Here is a 23,014-nt window from a genome sequence, read left to right as displayed (position 1 = left end):
TGACATTCATCTGGAGAGTCTTCCTCTCTCTGGCTTTGCTACAAACCAAATGGAACCACTTGGAGCAAAGCATGTACAAACAGAATACTGCACTTCCTCTATGCTCAGAACTTGAGTTCTCCATGCTTTTCAGGATCTTCTGTACCACTTCTATGCCCTTTGATGATTGCTCTCCACAGCTTTATCATCGTGCTTTTTCCATTGATGAATGAAAAAAAATCTTCATGCAACTCATAAAAAACCCCTTCTCTAAAGATGGAAAAACCCCAGTGACCCTACAAATGAAAGTAACAGCAGTTTTTTTCTTCTTGGGTCATAAAAGCCATTTTAGGGTAAGGCTAAGGTCATGTTGCTCCAGAGATGTCTGCATAAAGACAAACATGGATATGATAAAGCAAGAGATCATTTGCACCAATCTTGATTATGTCAGTTCCTTAACACAAAATTATGCCAAAGCACAGCCAGTGGCTGCTTCTAAGAAAATTATGGACTGCTAGGTGAAATTATAAGACTGGTGGAGTTTTGGATTACCCTGATCTATCAGAAGTTAAATAAAAACACCTCTGGGCTGTCTCTGACAGAAACTGTGCTGCTATCACAGAATTTAACTCCTTTTTCAGACATTATATTGCACATGACACCAGATGAAAAGAATTCTTCACTCCTTGCCCTACAAGCTCCTGTGGCAATTTTGCAGTGGCAGGGCATCAAACTTTGGCAGCTGTGATCCACAAACGTTCTCTCATGCGTTGGTAACTGACAGCTGTGGTAAAATACAATATTTCACTATTTCTGGGAGTGCAAAGGGACACCTCTAAGGCATTTTGGCATTTCATCTTTGAAACAATGTTAAGCTGAAGAAATCTGTTTGACAGGAACCGCTGAAACAAAGCAAGTAACTGTAAACTGGCGTTTATTTATGGAAAATGGAATGCTTCATTAACAAACATTTTTAAATGGGATATGAACAACACCTTACAAAACAAATGAGTTCACATTGGATTGAGTGACATAATATGGCAGCAGCTTAAAAAAAATTACACTTACAGTAGCCCATAAGTTACAATTAATGGTAACCCTGGGGTAACAGATTTGTTTCACTTGCCACCTTGCATTAAAAACCAAACCCAGTCAGTAGCGACGGTTGAACCGAGGATCGTTCGGTCTGTTTGCCCTTTCCTGGCCAGCAAATCCTTCTCCTTGCATTCCTCCTCCGTGCATGATCTGACTCTGATTGCCACCCTGCATGAAACTGCCACGCCTGCAAAGGGATTCAGACATTTCAGTATTCTCATGCTGGTACTCTCAGGTTGCTAGAATGGGCGTTCTATTTGTTTTCATTCTTCCATAAATTGCATTACATAAAAACCATGGGGATATTTAATTATTCATTGATATTTAAGTAACAAATTAGATAACTGATACTCCCTTTGTCAATTTAAATAGAAAAAATGTCCCTTAACAGGAAAACAAACACTTTGCTCCTTTTAAAGTTCTTACCCTGACATGCCTCCACGATGCATCACATGGCCAGGTCTGCCTCTACCGCCACCTAAAAAAGTTCAAACAACCCCTTTATATCCCCAGCAAGAGTTTTACTTCAAGGATAATGTCTGAATTTTCTTTTTCACACAGCACAGCTAAGGAGCTGTGCAGAGCCATACCTTGCCATCTCTCATGATCCCGTCCTATCATCCCTCCATCCACGCTGCTCTGCCAGGAACGATCTTGGTGCCCCTCAAACTTCCGACTGTGATCTCCCCAGTCACGTCCATCCCTGTGAACACAGGAAATTCCCATCTTGTCACACGAGCCAGAGCACATGGAATAGTTTTTATGTTTGAATCTAAGTCACAAACTTACACAAATGTTGTATCAAGGCTCATGTGAATCTTAATAATATTTACATCGTTATCTTTTAAGTAAAATCTCAGAAAAATTTTTCTGCTCGAACCAACTAAGATGATGAGTAAAAAAGATATTGGGGGAGAACCACTATCCTGAAATTAGCAAGGTTTATAGGAATGCTAGTTAAAATTTGTCACAGACTCATTTTATGAAAAATCCTTTTTTTAGGATTTTTCCTCCTGAGAAGCTGGGAGGCCTCAGGAACAACATGTAAACATTGATTATCTGCTGCTGTGGAATGCAACAGGTGGATCTGTGATTGGTCTCATGTGGTTGTTTCTAATTATTGGCCAATCACAGTCAGCTGGCTCAGACAGAGTCAGAGCCACAAACCTTTGTTATTCTTTCCTCTTCTATTCTTAGCAGCCTTCTGATGAAATCCTTTCTTCTATTCTTTTAGTATAGTTTTAATATAATATATATCATAAAATAATAAATCAAGCCTCCTGAAACATGGAGTCAACATTTTCATCTCTTCCCTCATCCTAAGACCCCTGTGAACACCATGACAAAAATTAATGGAAAGCATTATGACTTTAAGATGTGAAGTTATTAAAAAGATCAGGTGAGTGCATGTTTAGAAGCACAAGCCATCAAATATCTGCAGTCCATCCAACACACCTTTGGTGAAAGCTGGAAAAAACAAAATACCATCTTCCAAAAACTTTGACATGTGGGAACACTCCTTAGGTGCAGGAGAAGAGCTTTGAAGAGTGTTGGCAGCACTAACCGTGACTGTGGGGGGATCCCTCTGCTCTCACTCATCCTCCTGTCGGAGCCGTAGCTGCCCCAGCTGTCCCGCGAGTCCCGCGAGTGCCGGTCGGGGCCCCCGTGGCGCTCGTCTGGGTAGTGCTGGAAGGGACAGAGCTGTCACACACCTGCTCACAGCTGCAACTGCTCCATCTCACCCTCATCTGGGAGGGGAGGGACCTCCTGACAGCTGCTCAGGGTCAGCCAGCTCCAGGCTTTCCCAGGGGGTTTTGAAGATCTCCCCAGCTAGAGATAGCACAGGCTCTCCATGCAGCCTGCTCCAGAGCTCCCAGTTAAAGGGGACTGGAATCCTCTTCAGATGGAACTGTGTTCCAGTTTGTGGCACCTTGTTACATCTTATCCACATCCTCCCTCCCATCAGTTATTGATGCACACTGGTAACATCAGCCAAGGACTTTGCATTTCCTGCTCTTGACCTTCAGGATATTCCCCATCAGCCCAACTCTCCAGCCTACCCAGGTCCCTCCAAACCTCACAGTAAAGGCCACTGAGGATTCTATGACTCCATAAAATTCACCTGTCACTGCTTGAATGAGCCCTGAAAGTCTTTTCCCCAGCCCTCAACCACAAACATCTCTACAGTTCAGTTTTAACCATGTAAAGTGAATTTGCTTTGTACCTTTGCCTCTTCTAAGCTATCTTTTGGAATAGTGTATTTTGACACAACTCACTTGCTTTGATTTCTATCAGAATAACGATATCTTTTATAATAAACAAATACTCAAATTTAATTTAATCTTATTGAAAACAATCTGATTACTCCAACATATTTTGGTAGATATAATGTAATTCTCAACTACTGAAATGTAATCTGACACACACACACTATAGAAAACCAGGTTATAAGATGTAAAGATATTTCTGTAGCTCTATAAAAGCAACTCACTTGTCCATCCCGATCTCCCATAATTGTTCTGGATCCATCTCTCCTAGAAACAGACAATTAGAATCAGACTGTGATAGTAAAACCCACAGCAGTCTATAAAAATCCATTTATTTAACAACATAGATGAAAAATCCTGCTCTCACATCGTGCCATATTATCCACAAAAGGCATAAACAGCAAATATGGAAAACATGCCACATTTTGGATTTCTGGGAAACAGAGTTAGTCCTAATGTATAAACCAAAACTTCTTGTTAAAATTCTAGGTGCCTACAATACTATTTTTCAGAATCCTATGAATGTGTGAAACAGATTGGAAAAAAACTCTGACCAAGCCTGGGAGAAGCTTTAACTCATGGCACTGTACAGATCTTTTCATAGTTTTAGAAGAGAAATTCCACAGCCATTTGAAAAATAAAATGCAAACTGAGTATAGAAGCAAAATGTGACATGAAATACATATTTGTATTTTGCTGTCAGCAGCAGCAGAGGTGAGACACCAACCTGTCTATTGAGTGCTCCTGGTAACGGCCACGGTCCCTGTGATCGAAGTCATGGAAGCGATCCTGGCGGCTGAAGTCTGAGTGGTACCTGTCATTCATGGCCATTCGTTTTGCCTCTGTCCAGTATGGATCATCCCTCCTGAAACAAAGAACAGACTCATTTCAGCCCACAGAATAAATGCCTGTGGCTGCATTTCTCTCCACAGAGAAAAGCAAGGCACAACTTCCCAAGGATATTTTCTGGGAATCGCAGCGAGGAACCTCAGAGAAAGAAAAAACAATTCTTATCTCAATTGCTGCTCCCCTTGGTGTGCACAAGTGGAATGTATTGTGGAAGAGAGTTTACCTGAAGGGAATTGGTAATGGATTCCGGTGTGTTTGGATTCATTGACCAACTGAATCCAGGTATGTGTGTTTGGACTGTTGGCTGGAAGTCATGAGATTTGGTGCAGTTGAGTGCTTGTGCAGATTCAGTCTAGATGTAGTGAAATGTAGTATAATAAAGTCATTAATTAGCCTTCTGATATCAATGGAGTCAGATGTGTCATTTCTCCCTGCGACAAGGGTATCTTTGATATTCAATAAATGCCTTTTGATATTGTTCCTCCTTCCAAACCCAAAGAAGGGAAATTAGGTTCAAAAGGGTGTCAAAAAACCTGGGTTATTAAACACAACCATCTCAATGCAACCAAAAATTGCTTAGAGCACTTGTATGGCTTTTTCCAGTCTATGCAGATGAGACAGAATCTGGCAGTGCCATTTCCCACTGGCATCATGAGGATTTGGTGGCTTTACCAGTTGTAGTGTGTTTTTATACTTTGTAATAGTTTTATTTTTGTATCCCTGTATCTTTCCCAAATGGTTTACCCCAGATTGTACCCCCTTTACCAGTGTAATCCCTTTCCTTTGCTGAGATCATCCCCAAATCCCCACCCTGTCTCTGTGTCAATCACTCAGCATCCCATCCTCTCCATCTAGAAGCTTTGGTCCAGGATGTTGAGTGATCAGCCAGAGGCCAGGGGTCAACCCCCATAAACTGACCTAAATGTCCATTTCCCAGTATCCATCCCTTATTAGGGTTAATAAAATGTTATCTATTTTAGGTTTCCATCTCCCTTAAAATGTAACCTTGGCACCTCTCCCGGGGCTCTCAGCAGGAGCCCCCTGAGGTGTAGGGGCTCCTCCAGAGCTCCTAGAATAAACCTTGGATTAACCCCTGCTAAGAGCAGACCCCTTCATCTTCTCCGTTTTTCCAGTGTCTCTTGTGCTGCAGGTGATCAGCCTGGCTGCCTTTGGTACCCTTGGGGACATGAGAGAGTGTCTCCCCTGCTGTTCACTGTCTTGGGGCTGGCTGGGGTTCCCTCAGTAGCAGTGAGACCAGCACATTCACCTGCCATCTATGTCATAGGGCCTCCTCATGGCGGATCTCCGCTCCTGCTCGTAGCGCAGCTGCTCGTGCTGCCGCCGCAGCTCCTCCCTCTCGCGCTGGATCCGGTCCTGCTCCCGTCTCCTCTCGTGCTCGATGTGCATCCTCTCCCTCTCCAGCCTCTCCCTCTCCATCCGTTCCCGCTCCAGGCGCTGCCGTTCGATCTCCAGCCTCTCCCGAGCGATCTCCAGCCTCTCCCTCTCCTCGCGCTCGCGGATGGTCTGGAGGTGCTGCTGCCGCTCCCGGCGCTCGCGGGTGCTGTGGAGCAGAGACAGAAGTGACACAGGCAATGCTTCAGTGTTGTGGTGTGCTGTAATGTCCCATTTTGGCCTTCCAGGTCACTTCCCCAGGTGTGCCTACACCTCTCTCCCTTCCCCCTTGCCCCCATGCTGAGTGAGTCCTGTCCATCAGGCCTAACATTCCAGCAAGGCGTTGTGTGGTTGGTCAAGTTCAAAGGATGCCCCTCAGGCCTGGGGGTCATTGGCCTGTCTGGGTGTCCCTTGTCCCTTGAGACCCTGCCCCTCTCACCTGGTTGGTGCTCACCTGTCCCCTCCCCTCCCCCTGTCCCTGAGCTTAAAAGGTGAATCAGACCATGCGGCCTTGGAGCAGTTGCTCACGTTCAGACCTCTGTAACCATGGAATAAACCTCTGGACATTAAACCCTTCAGCAGAATCCTCTCCTTTTTCTCTTCACCATCGCCTGAAGCTAATCCTCCTGAGGTAAACAGGGTTCCTAACAAGCCTGGACTTGTTCAGTGCCCAGCTGCAATCTCCAGCAAGCCAAGGTATCTCTGGGGTGATTACACCACAGTTGCTGCCTTTGGCCCAGCAGCGAGGGTCAGACTGGCCCAGGCACAATCTAACTGGTAATACTGGGAGCCTTATTCCAATACTTCAGCAAAGAAAGGAAGTCAAAAGAGTGCTAAAAATTAAAATTACAGTGGCCGCAAACTTGCATCATCCCCTTGAAATTAACACACATGGAGGGAAGATACAATGTACACAAATTTATTTAGAGACTGATCAAATTACTCCTACAAAACCCATCCCCAGGGGGGAATACTCTATATGGTCAGGAGAATCTGAACCCAAATGCCCAAAAATACTGCTATATAACCAGGAGAATCTGAATCTAAATGCTCACAAATACTTCTATGGATCAGGAGAATCTGAACCCAAATGCTCACAAATATTTCTATATGGTCAGGAGAATCTGAATCCAAATGCCCACAAAGACTTCTATAGGGTTAGGAGAATTTGAATCTAAATGCACACAAACACTTCTATAGGATCAGGAGAATCTGAATACAAATGCCCAAAAATACTGCTGTATGGTCAGGAGAATCTGAATTCAAATGCCTACAAAATATTTCTATATGGTCAGGAGAATCTAAGTCCAAATGCTCACAAATACTTCTATGGATCAGGAGAATCTGAACCCAAATGCCCACAAATACTTCTGTATGGTCAGAAGAATCTGAATCCAAATGCAAACAAATATTTCTATATGGTCACAAGAGTCTGAATTCAAATGCTCACAGTTAATTTCTTACATTGACATAAAGTATTTGTGAAGAGTATTTTATTTTTGTGAAGGAAGGCAGGATGGTATGGTGGAAAATGATTCCTGAGTTAAAGCTCATGAATTTAACTAGGAGGGAGAAACTTTTTCCTCCTCAATAAATATAACAAAACCATTTTCCTCCTCTTCAATCTGACTACTTTTAGGTGAGAAATAGAAGTTTTGTAATGTATGGAGAACATGGAATCCAGGTCACAGTTCTAACAAGGAATTTGAAGGATGGAAACTATCACCTTTAAACATTATGAAACCTATAAAGAATATGAAAACAAAGAAAAAGCCCCATCAAAAATAATTAAATAACTAAATTAAGTTCCATAGATACTGATAAAAATAGAACAAAATTACAAGTGAGGAAAAGAAACTGAAGGCATTTTTCTTTGTTTTATTTGATTAGAAGTGAAAATGGTATCCATTTTAGGGATAAAACCCCACAGAATGTCAGTGCTGCTCTTACCGGCGCTGCTCTGCCTCCCTCATTTTCCTCTGTGCTTTGATTTTGTCAAAGGGGACAATCCCTTGTCTCTCTCTGCTCTCTGATTTGCGGTCCTGGCTCTTAACGCTCTGTATTTAAAAGAGAAACTTCAATTTATTAAAGGAAAACCACCATAAACAATCCTCTGAGCTCTGTTTCCATTTGTACAGTTCACATCTCAAAGCTTGGTCACGGTTTTTTTCCAAAAGTTGTTATTTTTTATCATTACCATATATTAATACAGTGATACCTTGCCCCATTTGTTTGGCAGGATTTGAGTGCTGTACCAGCCAAATGAGAGGGATTTTATTAATTAAAACCATGTTTTAGAAACTCTAATTGGACAAACTGGCAAGACAAGTGTGGGTTGTACAGAGCCTGGCAGTATTCAGGATCTGTTTCTAAGGAAAATGTTTTCCATGCAGAAGCATCACTTACTCTGTCCTTTGATGTAGTAGAGGTTTTCACACTAATAACAGGTTCTCCTTTGGATTTATCCATGACTACTGTTCTCTCTGTTCCTTTACTTCCTAAATAAATCAGAAGTGGAAAGAAAGGAATTTTATGACCTTCACCATTCATTGCTACACCATGCTCTCTAAAATGTGAAAATTGGCATTTAACTCTCTCTTCAAAATCAATTTTTTCACTCCACCTAATCCAGGCACCTCTTTTAATGTTAAACATCTCCCCTTACTCATCCTGGATTTCCACCCAAGTATCTGAAACAATCCCAGTATCTTTAGAAAGAACTACCTACAATTAAATATTCCTACATCAACATATCTGTATAAAAACCAACAACCCAATTACCTGATTTAATAGTTTTAGACTGATCTGATGAACCAGACTTCTGGTCATCTTTATCTTTTTTTTCCTTTTCATCTTTATCTTCTGTTTTTTTAGAATCATCTTTTTGGTCAGATTTCTCATCTCTTTTAGCACCACCAGGTCTGTGGATAGATATTGATAAAGATTAGATTAATACAGACTAAGAGAAAAAAAAAATTCAAGGGAAATGCCAGCAACAAAGTAGAATTCTGATGTGATAACAATCATAATTAGATTTCCAAATATTTCCTCCCACAACTTCCTGCACCATAAAACAAGATATTCAGACTATCCAAGTAGTCAACAAACTGGGCCAGGATTCAGAATCTCAACTGGAAGCATGAGGACAAATTCACACCACTTTGTGCTTAATACCCAGAGTTTCTTACACAACATGACAATGAACCATTTTTTGTCAGGCAACTGGGTGAAATAACAGCAAAAAATTCTCAGCAAATAGCATTTAACAGAAGTTATGCCTCAAGAAGATAATTCAAGGCAAAGTTCTCAGTGTTTAATTTACTCTCTTAGTGCCTCTTTCAGCAATGCTAGAGAGGAAGAGCACAGTGCTCAAGAGGAACATGATCTGGGAACAGATCTTGCACAATTCTGTTTTAACTGTCTGGGACCTGGAGGAAACCCTATTCCAGTGAGACAGGAGGTAATGAGGAAATAGTGATACACAGATCAAAATTCTCGTATCTTTCCTACAGATTTAAGACATGAAAGCCCCACAATCATTACTAAACCTCAAATATGGCTAAATTAAAAATTAAAATTAAAATTTAAAGGTGTGCTTGAAAATGCAACCTTCCAATGCCTACTTTAAAGCACACAATAGGAACATTTTAATTTAGGCACTGAACATCAACTCAAGTCTGTCTTGTAGTAAAAGCTGTACTCCTTTTATCAATTTTTGCCACAGAAATTCTTACTGTAATTTAACTTTTCTCTGACATCAACACAGACTGAAGCAAAACACCTTTGGTAGGAGAATTTTTAACACAGTACCTCTCACTGACTGTTTCTCTCTTTGCTTCACTCTCTTTTTTTTCACTTGTCTTCTTCCCAGCGGGTTCATTTTTTGCCTGAAATTTATTTTGCACATCATCAGCTGAGAATGTGGCCTCGACCATTTGCACAATCTGCTGGGAATTCAGCATCTCTGAGGCCCAGTACTCACTTTTTCCACAGAAATGATCTTGCCATGCAGCTCTGTCTTGTGCAGGTGGGTGATGCACTTGGTGGCCTCCTCAGCTGTGGACATGGTGACAAAGCCGTAGCAGCGAGCGCCGGGACTGCGAGCGTTGGTCACCACCTTGGCCCCCACCACCTTCCCCAAAAAAAAAAAATGGAATTATTCTCCCTGAGACAGGTCCCCAAGGTTAAACAGCACCAACTGCAAGCTCCATTTCTGCTTTTTTAATTCCTGGCCACTACCAGGCAGGAAAGTTCTGGTTTTGCATTGCTTGGAGCCAACCATGCTTCTGTCACCACTGGAATGCTACAAAAGCTGAACCAAGAGGTGGGAGCTAAAATTTAATTCTTTTCCAGGGAAAGACCTCCTAGCTGACAATAAATTTGTTTTAAAAGGCATCTAACCTTGCATTAACATCACATTGCTTTAGTATGAAATAGTAAATATCAATACAAATTTTTAAGCAGATTTCCACATTAATGCTCAGCTGCTAAGTACCGAAAAATTGGAATTACTCTCCCTGGGACAAGTCCCCAAGGTTAAACAGCACCAACTGCAAACTCCACTTCTGCTTTTTTAACTCCTGGCCACTACCAGGCAGGAAAGTTTCTGTTTTGAGACTCTGATTTTGATTCTGCTTAACAAGGATGCAATGCTTGGAGACAACCATGCTTCTGTTACCACTGGAATGCTACAAAAGCTGAACCAAGAGGTGGGAGCTATAGATTGAATTATTTTCCAGAGAAAGACCTCCCAGGTGACAATAAATTTGTTTTAAAAGACATCTAACTTTACATCAACAACATCAGTTTGCTTTAGTATGAAACAGTAAATATCAATACAAATTTTAAAGCAGATTTCCACATTAATGCTCAGCTGCTAAGTGCCAAAAAATTGGAATTACTCTCCCTGGGACAAGTCCCCAAGGTTAAACAGCACCAACTGCAAGCTCCATTTCTGCTTTTTTAATTCCTGGCCACTACCAGGCAGGAAAGTTCTGGTTTTGCATTGCTTGGAGCCAACCATGCTCCTGTCACCTCTGGAATGTTACAAAAGCTGAACCAAGAGGTGGGAGCTACAGATTGAATTATTTTCCAGAGAAAGACCTCCCAGGTGACAATAAATTTGTTTTAAAAGACATCTAACTTTACATCAACAACATCAGTTTGCTTTAGTATGAAATATTAAATATCAATACAAATTTTAAAGCAGATTTCCACATTAATGTTCATCTGCTAAGTGCTGAAAAAAATGGAATTACTCTCCCTGGTGAAAAGTCTCCAAGGTTAAACAGCACCAACTACAAGCTCCATTTCTGCTTTTTTAATTCCTGGCCACTACCAGGCAGGAAAGTTCTGGTTTTGAGAGATTAACACATATAAAAGTGCAATGCTTGGAGCCAACCATGCTTCTGTTATCACTGGAATGCTAAAAAAGCTGAACCAAGAGGTGGGAGCTAAAGATTGAAATCTTGTCCAGAGAAAGACAATAAAATTGTCAATAAAATTTGTGACAAGTGACAATAAAATTTATTTAAAAGGCATCTAAACTTTACATCATTTTGCTTTAGTATAAAATAGTAAATACCAATATAAATTTTTAAGCAGATTTCCACATTAATGCTCAGCTGCTAAGTGCCACCTTCCCTCCAAAAAATATTTATGTGTTTCTGCTGAGGCAGATCAACAATGTTTCTGCAATCTTTAAGAAACATGAAGTTTCCCCAGAAACTAGAGCTTGAAAAATCACCCAAATGGTGTTTATATATGCTCAGATATTCAGGACAGCTCACTTTGTAATACAGAAATCAATCATATTTCAGGAGAGATGTTTAAAAGTACAGCTGAATAAAGAACCTACTTCTGAGCATTTGCTTTATTGCACAAGTACATCTACTTCCAGGAACTCTGTTAACACCCTGAAGAAAATAACAATATTTTATTTAAATGACTCAATGTACCATGACATCTATCAGAGCCAAATGCTAGGTTGGCTGTTGTTTAGCTTTTAATTAAAGTTTTGTGGCACATCTCCATGACCAACATTTTAGGTTACCAGATGGAATTCTAAGCAAATCAATGCAACTATAGCATTACAAGGAGCTTTAAAAAGGTTTTACCAGTCCCATGACTTTTAAACTCCAAGCTGTGCTACAACCAATCAATTTTTGAACCTATTTGTAAAATCATATTTAAGTTCCAGAGTATTTTTATCAGTAAAACATCCAATGGTTGATTGCCAGCACACACAATTTGCTTTTATTACAATCTGCTGGTAGTAATCTGTAAATAGGATTCAGAGGTCTGACAAAAATCCTCACTAATGGTTCTGATATCAGCTTTTTATTGAACTCTTTCAATTTTCCAGTTGATATTGACATTTTGTCTGTCCTTAACAGCAACTGCAAAACCAAACACGTCCCCATATCCCAAACTACCCAAACAAGTGTTTTTCAAAGGAACTGCCAACTCCTGATAAATTGAAATTTAAGTTACTAAGGCAATTTCTAAGATATTCCCCAGTAATTCTGTCTCAACATCTACTGCATATTTTACTTATTCCTAAGGAAATCTTTAATAAGCATTTAATTCAATTGCCTGTGAATTTTCAGGTGAAAATCCCACACTGCAGCACAGAAGTGTGTGTATAGTTACTGACTATTTCAAATGGAATTTTATATTTATTTTTATATATTCTGGGCAACAGAATAAAAAACCTCCAGTCATTCAATGTGCATTTTTCCTTGATATCTCACAGTATTTTTGGTAATTAGAATCTTTTCATGGGTACTTTCAGTGATGAGAGCTTTAAAAGTTTCATTAACAGTTTCAAATAAACTTGTGCAAACAAACCACACAACAAAAGAAAAACACACCAACAAAAATTAATAAACAACTCCTTACCTTCCCATATTTGCTAAACAGATTCTTCAGATCTGTAGCTCTGGTGGTGGAAGCCAATCCACTCACCCAAAAGTTTCTACCAGAACTGCTAGCACTGCGACCTAGGTGGGAAAACAAACAGAAAAACCAAAACATACCCCAAATCCTAATTATTTGGATTAATTACTTGAATTGTTATGTGAATTAAAACAGAGCAGGATCACAAATTTTTAATTTTTTTTTAAATCACAGAGCAAGAAATGCATTGTGTGATATTCTCCTCCCATGATTTGCTTTGCTGAAGGTAAGGAGCAGTACAAGTGCAAAAATTTGGGTGGAACTATGAGCTTTGATATAGAAATATTATATATCATTCTTCAAGAAAGCAACTGGATTAGGGCACCTCTGACTTAATGAGGCCCTTAAAAACATGCCAGGATAAATCCAAGTAATTTACAGAACACAGAGGAACTGTGGGAACTGTGTCTGCACCCCACATGTGCTCAGGTCTTTTTATATTAACTAATTTTTATCTTATTTTTATCCTAACTCCAAGGGAATGCTGATGCAGAATTCCTCTCAAAGAAAAATAGTCACCACCAAGAAACCAAGGGAATTTCTCTTTCTGCCCACACAGATCCTCAGCTGGGATTCAGTCTGACCTTAGGAAAGACCTGGCCTAGGAATTTAGGAAATCAGACCTAAATTAAACCATGCAAGAATTCCAGAAAACCCCTGGCCAATTCTGCAGCTCAGCTACAAAGGTGATTTAATAAATGCTGATGAATTTGCCAAGTCTGAACACCCACCATGAAGTGATTAAAGATGAACTGCAGCCCAAGGTTCAGTGTTTGCATGAAGCACTCACACAAGGATTGTTTCCAGTCTCCTCTGAAATGTCTGTCCTGTCCTTCTGTCAGTCTGGGCAGCTCCAAGGCCTCAGTGAATGAGTTTCAATCCAACTCCCTGCTTCTATATTTCTGTTTTGGGTTTTTTTTTGGTGATAAATGGAATTTTACAGAAGTCATTTTTCCCAGAACCTTTCCAAAATGCTATTTTATTTGGGTGCCTTTCCATCTTCTACAACCTGATAATTTCAGTCACTGGCACAAGTAACTGAGAACATAGTTAATATTAAATTTATATTAAGAATAAATTTATATTTATTAATTAAATATTTAAACAGGTTTCCTAGGGAAGAATGCAGTGATTTGTATCAATCTCTTACAAAATACCCAAAAAGAGGTGTTTTTTTTGTATAAAGGTGAGTACACTTGTGCCATCATTTGGCTCAGAAGTGCATGCACACAAACACATGGGAGATGCATTGTGCTGGTATTTTAAAAAGCTGAGCCAAAGGCTTTGATGCTTTTACTCCACACATTTCTACAATTTAAAAATTACTGTCTGTAGTTACTCTGGCACCAGAATCCTGAAGAAAGTGCTCATTTTTCTTTTTTTCTGCTATTTTACCAATGCATTTTTAAAAGATTTTTAAAACTATGTTAATATCCTTTTTGATTAAGGATTGATCAGTCTTAATGTCAGGTTTTGCCCTCCCACAAGGCTTTAAAAAGTGCTCCTGCAATGGTTCTGCACTTTTAAGACAAAGAAATACTGGGACTTGAAAATATTTAACTTTGAACCAAGAACAATGCAGGAATTGGGAGTGAACCATCAACACTGGAGAAATCTTTCAGATGTGCATCCATCAACAGCCAAACCCAGCAGGGCGAGCTCATAAATTTATTTTTCTGCACTCTTGTTGACAAGACAGTTTTCAGAATTCTTGCATGGAATATGGAAAACTCTTCATCCTAAATAAAACCCTTTCATACAAGTGGGAAATAGGAATGTATGAGTCACACCTGACTTGTACATACTATTTTAGGTTCCTTCAGGCTCAGTCACTGCAGAGAATGTTACACTCAAGCAGTTCCCTCTCACTGCTGTTCACAAAGCCAGAACATGAATAAAACAAATACTGTGGAGCACAGAGGAATGCAGAAGCAAGGTGGTTTCAGACACCCAAATTCCTCAAGGCTGCTCTGAAAGCAAACTCATGGAAGGGTGTTCTCAGTTCACAAAAATAATGCACTCAAGTCCTCAGGTAAAGGACAGCATGCACAGAAAACTCCTTGAAATATTCTGAAATAAGAGAACTTGAGATTCCAGACTGGAAACAAGAGGCAAATTGACCCTAACAAGGGAGGGCCAGCAGCTTGTGCAAACAGGCATAACCCAGGATCCTGGAAAAAGCAGCTGACAGGGAGGTGAGTCTGGGTTGTAAAACCCAATTAAAACCAATCCAATTCCTCCTCACAATGAACTTCTTGATTTTTATAGGAATTGCTGGAACTTCCATATTTTAAAGTGCTGATGTCCTGCCCAGCAGCATGTAAGAGAACAGTGCTGCAAAGGCTCAGCTGCTTGGTTATTAAAAGCAAGAAGTATGAAGGTATCTGTCACTGATCAAAATATATTCTTCTTGTTTATGATGCCTATTTGCACCATAGATAGGATCTGTGTGGACAGAAGTTTAATAAAATCAATATAATTTCAAGGCAACATTAAGCTGTAATATTTGTGGCATTTAAATGTGAATACTGGATCTCAAATTACTTCAGCAAAACAGAAAATGGGAAAGAGGATTCCAAGTGTATAGTAAAGCAAACAATTGCAAAAGGTTCCTAAAAACTGTTAGTGGGCATCTCCAGTGCCAAAAAAACATAATTGCCATGTATTAACATTGACCTTTAAAAATCAAGATACAAACACAACAGTGTTTGCATAAAAGGAAAATACTTATTTAGACATTACTAAGAAAATGCAGAAAGAGGTGAATTTATGCTATTTAACAGCTGCATAGATTGCAACCAATTTCTACTGAATAACTCATCCAAGACAAGCAGCCATCCAAGCAATCATTCAAGTTCTACATCTAAAAACAAACATACCTTTCTCATCTTTTGAGATTATTTTTGTATCTCTGTCCTCCTCAACAGGGCTAAAGACAAAACACATTATTCAAGTCAGAAAGAAAAGTGACTAAATATAAACTATGAAAAAAGCTAAAATTAAATACCTACCAGAAAATATGTTGCAAACGAAAACACACCTTTGTATACTGGATTTAAGAAATCTGACAAGAAATAACGAAGTCAGATTCTTAAACAGACTTACATTAAGAAGATGATTACAAATAAGACTAATTTGGGAAAACAACCTTTGAAGGTTGAGGAAGGAAAGAAATCAAACCCACTGCGTTTAAAAAAAATAAAAAATATCTGCACATGGAGAAATAAAAGAGACCTTTAGGAATAGGCTACAATTTCATCAGTCTCGGAGGCCAATTGAAGGAAACAGCTTATTCGCATCACTTAAGGACCAATGATAAAAGATAGCATCTGGTCTAGAACGGAGAAAAAACAAACCTCTTTTTCTGATCACCGCCCTCACTGGCTGAGGACTCTTTAGTGGCAGGGGAAGATTCCTCAGAATTAGCTTTGTCTTCTGCTCTCTTGCCATCTTCTTTGCTATCTCTGGCTTCGGCACCTGCGCCTTTCTCCGCTGCCTCCCCACTAGAGGCTTCCAGGCCTTGGGAGCGTTTGCTACTCTGATCGCTTAGGGTCTCTACCACTACACCTTCAGAGTCCGGGGCCTCTTCCTCGGGGCTCTGTTCACTTGTCTCCCCTTTTGCTACCACTAAACGCTTTGCTTCCTTCCTTGCCAAAGCTTGGGCCGATTTGCTGTCCAAAGCTAAAGCATCTTCCTCCAGCTGAGCGGCAGCGAGAGCGTCCTCTTCCTCAGCCAGCCTCTTGCCTGGCCCCGCGTTACTGGCTTCCTGCGCACGCGGCCGCTCCGCTTCGGGAGGTTGTTCTTCGTTAAGTAGCTCAGATTTACAAGTTTCCCCCAAAATGTCGAGTATTTTCTCATTTTCTACGGATTTAACAGGAATAGAATGGCACAAGATTTAATCACCAGGGAAATACAGCAAATCACAAATGTGGAACTGGCATGGCTGCCACACTAACACCAAGAGAACTGCTAAGCTACACAGAGATTGGAAAACCCTAGTGTACACAGTGTTACACCTACCACGCTAACTGCTCTCTCACACCCTGCCAAATCAGCCCTAGCACCTCAACAGCCAAGAAAAATGCCCCCACAGATTTAACAAAAAACTTCAGGCTCAGCCTTCATATTCTTCAGCAAATCGTTCAGCTCTGTTTCTTCTCTAGTTAGCTTCCAGAGTCCGAGATGCTTAACTCAATGTATCAAGGCACTGAGAGTTCAATTTTTAAATTTCTGTGAAATTCTTTTAGCAGAGACAGTCCAACATGAGAACTGGGCATCTTCTGATGGTGCATGAGTGTGTTTGCAGTCCAGAAAGGGAAAAGTATCTGTATGAAATTTCCATGAAGAAACTCTCTTCTTTCTTCTGTATCCAGTAACTAATCTTTAAACTTTAATGCCCTACAATATCTTTTTACTGCTTTCACTGCTCTCTACATAGTAACAGAGTTAAGGTGTGTGCAATATCACAAGATCTGTTTACAAGTAGAATATTTAGCTTTTATAACTGTGATTAAACTTCTCTAAATCCACTTATGTAGTTTAACAGGTTTTTAAACCATTTCATTTCACTGGAAGTATTTCAAGCATCACTTCACAGATCTGGGGATATGATTGGGTTTCCAATCTCTATGACCCTGCATGATCTGGATTGTCCATTATAAAAATAATGCAAATTATGTTTGTTTGCTTGGGTTTTTTAATAGTTAATGGTTTAAAAAGTATTAGTTGAAAAGACAGGAATATGTTTTTCTTTAACAGTACCTGGCTCCAAGTGTAGCTTCTCCATTTTCTGTTTAGGAAAGAAAGACGACAGAATGAGGATTTTATAAAATGCATTTTCTAATACAGAATAATAACAATTCCCTACTCAATCCCAAAATTGAAAACTAAATAAATTAATTTACCACATTTAGCTCTTTTTCTCACCATCCACTGGAAAGGAATATTTTATATAAGGAGTATTTTATATTTTCTTTTCTGGCACAATAAAGCCACATCAAAATATCAGCCATAACTGCATTCTCCCAAATAAATCTGAATTATAAAAAGACCAATAAAGTACCTTTGTATACCACAACTCTAACTACATAGTAAGAAACAAACCCAGCTACTAATTCATATAATTGTGGGAGACAGAAGAAATCAGAAGTACAAGCCTCTTTTTATCTGCCATAAAGTGAAGGAAATCTTGAGAGCTGACTGAAAAGTAGGGAAAAAACCACAGGGCACCCTCAATTCACACACTGTGCTGAGCAAGGTCTTGGATTCTGGTACAATTTCATGTTATGGTCACATTTTCTTTTTTGCAGTATGAGAATTCAGTAAATATTCATATTAAAACATACAGCTAGGAAATACAGCTACATTTTCAGTTTACCTTCATTTCAATTAAATCTGAAGAGGCTTCTAAATTGTTTTCAATCTCATCATAATCTTCCTAAAAGAGTAAGAAAGGAATGAAAGTATTTCTTACCAAAAGCAGCTTAAGGAGAGTACAGCTGTATTTAATTTTCCCTTTCAAGAAAACCAGAAATATTTTAATCTCAATTGCTACTTCAGAGTGTGACCCAGAAATGAGGAGCAATGTGTGAACATACCTGATATTTAAATATCTTTCTCCAATTACTTTTCATTTTAATTTCAACAGGACATTGTCTATTTCAAAGTTACTCTTAGAGTCTTATCTCACATTTCTGTGGTTACTGAACATTTTTTTTTTCACTTTCCCACTTTTTAACTTTAATTTCTAAGTGAAAAAAAAGTTAGAAATTAAGATGACTTAGGTTTACACTCTTCCAAACTGAAAACATACCCCAAAAATTTTTTTTGTTTAATGAGGGGAGGGTAAGATGCAATCAAAACTCATCCATTACATGAAGTTAATTTATAGAATCTCACAAAATTGATTTCAGGTGAAGGGGATGCTGTTGCCACTGTGTTCAGTCCCATGAAAGGGGAGATTCTCTCCAAGCCTTTGAGTTTGTTTGGTCTGTTGGGGCACTGAAATCCCTGCAAGAGGGGAGACTCAGTGGTAAATTGCAGCTGCTAAGCCTCAGAGCAGCTTTCAGCCAAAGGAAAAGACAGAAGATTTCTTGTTGTTGACCCAGCTCTGTGCCAAGAGTCACCTCAGATGTCACACTGGTGTCACCCACCTCCAAAGCATGCCCACCCTCACTGATGGAAAATCAGAGTCACACAAGCTCCACCTGAATGTAAAAATAGTATAAAAGTGAGTTAAAAGTGGGGAGAAGTTAAGGAAGGCTCCACTGCCACAGTCTGAACCTGTCTTTTCCCCTTTAGGGATGTCTGGTGGGTAAGAATTGTACTCTGAGTGTGATGAATGATGAACTCCAGCCAGCTTCTGGTAGGAATTAAAGCTGGTTAATGTGGTGGGGGTATTTTGCAGACAGATACCACCAGCAATCCTGGAACCTTTACCTGTTGTAATTTTTTTATTATATTAATGCTGTTATTCCATAAAGGGATCAGTGTGAGTCCTTCAGGGCACCACCAGTGCCTGCAGTGAGTAACAGCTGAGGAGAGCTGGGACAGGGGTCTGGACTGTGTCACCCTCCCCAGGGCACTGGAACCACTCTCTGCTCCAGGGCACTCCCAGTGAGGGGTGCCCAGAACAGGATGCTGATTTTGGGGGTCTTGGCTTTCCTGTGGCACTGACAGACCAATCAAACACAAAGGCTTGGAGAAAATCTCCCTTTTCAGGTGACAGAAGGTAAATGATACGAAGTTGAAGCAGATATGCAGACTCCAAAGAAAGAATATGTTGTGTAATGAGTGAACAACCTAAAATAAATTAAAACAAACCCACAAGGATCCAAGAGGATAATATTTAGGGAGTGAATGTGACACATGGATAATGCAGTCTGTCTGCAAATGACATTGCAAACTGCTCTCAAAACCAAGTCAAAGTGACAATATCAGAACAGGGTAACACAAGAAGTTCTTCTTTTATCAATCTGTATGAGAAAACAGAGCAGCTTCCTTAAACCAGAGCATTATTTCTGCAGAAATAATATCCAAATTACCCAAGTTGAAAATTTCTTTTTCTCTCTCCCTATATATATAAATACCTGGATGGCTGGCTGTATGCACATATACACTTTAACACATACAACATACAGACAGAAGAGGGAATACAGAAACTAATATAGCATTTTCAATTCCAGGCTCCTTTCACAGCAAGCAAAGCTGCAAGGTAAGGAAGATGGTGATTTGTCTACTGAGAACATTTCAAGCCTCAAGAATATTTACCATTTGTAAGAGTAGGACATGAGAGCTGTGAATGGGGAATAGAATCCAGACCACATTCATGTCCTGTATTCCACTGGACTGAAATCCCTTCTCCATGTGCCCATATCTCTATCAAATATCTTCTGAAAAATTACAAAGACCTCTCCTCACTCACCTCATTTTCTGTCAGCTGATCAGGAAGCTCTTTCATTTCTGCTTCCACATTATCTTTGTTATCAGACAGGGAATCGAGAATATTGTCAGGACTGTAATCTTCCCCACAGTCCACAGCACTGCTGTTATCTATCTCAGCTTCATCTAGCACACTGATATCCATCATGTCAATGTCCTGCAAGGTGTCAAGATTTGCTTCAATATCCTCCTACACAGAGAAAAGGGTAAATGTGTGTTTATTGCAGGTCACACAATGCACATTCTTAGTAACTGCAATCATCATTCACTTACCTGCCCATCTCTGGAGTTTTCTTCCAGACCATTGTCTTCCACACCTTCTTCTTCTGGCTTTCTTCCTACAAACAGCAGCACTATGGTGAGATGTAGCACTACGTTTTGTACTTTGTTTAAGCTTTTGTGAATTATCTGTTATAAAAGTAATCCTTGAAAAAGCTGATTCAAAGTCTGGGTCTGTATGGATGTAACTGAGGCCCCATTGCCACCCCATAAAGCACACAGCATGAACTACCAGCAGTATTTTTTTTTTAAATGCTACAGTATTTTTCTAAAGCTACAGTCTCATTGCACAACACTTAAATACCTAAAAAGACACAACAGCCTCTGGGTAATCCATTTAAGAGTAACACCTTAAGATTGTTATGAAAACACCTCCCTTAATTAAACAGATTTAAGAATTAAGTGTTCACTTTCAAGATCTTGGACATACAAATTACATTTATGCACATCTGTCACCTCCACCGCATACTGCTATTCAAAGACAACAGCTCTTTTTCTATTTTTAGCCTCTCTGTCTTAAAAAAAAGCAGCTTAATAATCTGTTTCTCATCAGAAAATACTTTAAGAACAAGTTATCAGCAACTCAAGTAAGCCACGTGTAGAATGGCATGTGCAACATTTAATATTTTGAAGCAATGTATAGTTAAATATAATTAAAGTTTACAAATTATAGAGGCTTCCATGAAGCTTATGCTGCAGCTGCTTGCTCTGTACTTGACACAATTCTACTCATGGTCACAAATACAGCAACACCTGCAATTTACAGTTTAATCTTTGAGTTTCAAAACTTCCTAATAAGACACAGGTTTAAAGTTGTTATTGCTCATTAATGCAAGAGAGTTTTACCATTTCCCACTCCATTCCACAAATGGAGTTTCCACCATTCCCACAAGGTAAAAAGCAATTTTTTTTTTCAAATTAAACTAATTCAACAGGAGAAAACAAGTTTGTATGCCAAGTTCTAGCACCATGCAAACAGTAGAAGTGCAAGTATCCACACACTGTACCTTTGCTAGTTCTTTTTGGCATTCTCTTTGTGGTCAGCTCTGAGGCCACAGGAATTTCATCAGGATCTCCTCCTTCCTCCTCAATGGCCTGTTGGAGACACCAGATGATATCCAGTATGATTTGCTGCTGTGCATTTGTAATGGCTTTGGATGGGGCAGTTAATTCCCTTCACAGCAGCTGACAGAGGGCTATGGTTGGAGTTTGTGCTGATAACAGAGTTATGTGGTGCTTGGCTTCCTGCTAGGGTTTAACCACAACTGCATTTTTTAGGATTTTTTAAAGAAAAACATTGGTGTCCCTCCCTAGCTCAGGTCATACAGCCAGGCAGCTGTATCACCTGTCAGAAATGCTAAATAATAGGGTGTAACACATCCCCACAGGCAAATCAAGCTAGAGCTGGGGAGCTTTAGCAAAGCTCCCTGCTCTGCAGATAAACATATTAACAGTATAAAACTGGGAGAGACTTGCTCAGGAGAATGAGGTTTCTTTTAATATGCAGGCTTTTTAGACCCCTTAAAAGAGCCAAGGCTGAGCGTGCTGTTCTGGCCTCATGGAAGTCTGTGGGAACACATTCCAGAGAGGTCAGAGAGATGGAACAGGGTCAAGTGTAGCGGTGCCAAGCATCAGAGCAGGAACTGATGCACAGAAAGTTCTACCTCAATAGGAGCATAAAATTCTTTACAGTGCAAGTAAGCATGCACTGGAATAGATTGCCCAGGGAGGGTGTGCAGTCTCTGTCACTGGACATAGTCAGGACGAAATACTGCACCATGGGTTCTAGGACAAAATCCTGCTGGAGCAGACGACCCAGTGCGATCCCTTCCCAGCTTACCGATTCTGCGAACGGCTCAGAGAAACACGAGAATGGGTACGGGGAAGAGGCCCGTGTGCGTGTGTCGGGGGAACCGGAGAGTAAAGCGGGGAAGGACGCGCGGACACCGGGGTCAGGCGGTGACGGACAGGCCGAGGCCATCTCACATTGTACTCAGCGCAACCCGAGCCGCGCTCAGAGCAGCGATGGAGAACAGGCGCCCACACCACAGAGCGGTGCCACAGAACAGCGCGAAGGCAGCGGAGGCAGCAAAGGGGACAGGCCAACAACAGCCCGCGGGTGCCCGCGGCAGCAGCGGAGCCGCCCTCCCCTCAGCGCCGGCCCCGCTCTCCTCAGCCCTCAGCGCCGACCCCGCTCCCCTCAGGGTCCCGGACCCGACTGCGCACGCGCCGAGAGCGCCACAGACAAAGGACCCGGATGGCCGCACGCCGCTCTCCCCCCCCGCTTCCCCCGCCGCGCTTCGTCCTCACCTTCCTGAGCCGCTCCATGAGGACGCTCTTGTTGCCGCCGCTGTCCAGGTTACGCCGCTTGAGCTCAGCCCGCAGGTCGATGACTCGCAGCTCGCTCAGCCGCCGGGTTTCAGGTTCCGAGCCAAAAGCCGCGGCCCCACCAAGGGATGTGAAATCCCCCAGTCCGGCCGCTGATTGACTCTCCGCCATCAAGGCCCCTTCGATATTTGGCCTCGAGCCCGAACGCGCAGGAGAACGCAGCGCAACCCAGCAGCGAACCTGGAGATCACGGCACAAAATGGTGGGGAGCGAGACGCGCCGAGGGGAGGGGGAAACAAAGCGCGCTGTGCGCGTGCGCGAGCGGGACTGAGCGGGCGGGGCCTGGCGGGAGAATCGCCCCGCGCAGGCGCAAAAGGCGTCGCCCGCGTCCAAGGACGGCTCGCGAGCTCTCGCGCTTGCGCGGGGGA

At 41.1% G+C, this 23,014-nt stretch overlaps 1 protein-coding gene across 3 annotated transcripts; it reads right to left on the bottom strand.

Moving 5' to 3' along the window:
• Positions 1-907: 907 nt before the first annotated feature.
• On the bottom strand, positions 908-22,824 carry LOC131569066 (scaffold attachment factor B1-like). Of its 3 annotated transcripts, none has more exons than XM_058821285.1 (21): positions 22,569-22,822; positions 21,266-21,353; positions 20,253-20,317; positions 19,963-20,169; positions 17,917-17,976; positions 17,301-17,328; positions 15,896-16,400; positions 15,419-15,468; positions 12,483-12,583; positions 9,565-9,714; positions 9,393-9,469; positions 8,364-8,503; positions 7,989-8,080; positions 7,533-7,639; positions 5,458-5,751; positions 4,069-4,206; positions 3,566-3,608; positions 2,639-2,760; positions 1,665-1,777; positions 1,501-1,552; positions 908-1,261 (listed from the first exon to the last, which is right to left on the bottom strand). In XM_058821285.1, the coding sequence occupies exons 1-21, from the start codon at positions 22,755-22,757 to the stop codon at positions 1,132-1,134; spliced, it is 2,751 nt and encodes a 916-aa protein (XP_058677268.1). In that variant the 5' UTR covers positions 22,758-22,822; the 3' UTR covers positions 908-1,131. The 3 variants fall into 3 exon arrangements, with proteins under 3 accessions (XP_058677268.1, XP_058677269.1, XP_058677270.1); XM_058821286.1 differs by lacking the exon at positions 22,569-22,822 and adding an exon at positions 22,099-22,254; XM_058821287.1 differs by lacking the exon at positions 17,917-17,976 and having other exon boundaries at positions 22,569-22,824.
• Between the last annotated feature and the right edge of the window lie 190 nt (positions 22,825-23,014).

Source organism: Ammospiza caudacuta, chromosome 28 (genome assembly GCF_027887145.1).
Source record: "Ammospiza caudacuta isolate bAmmCau1 chromosome 28, bAmmCau1.pri, whole genome shotgun sequence".
Lineage (NCBI taxonomy): Eukaryota > Metazoa > Chordata > Aves > Passeriformes > Passerellidae > Ammospiza > Ammospiza caudacuta.
Note: the sequence above shows the minus strand (reverse complement) of the source record. Positions and strands in the feature narration are given on the sequence as shown.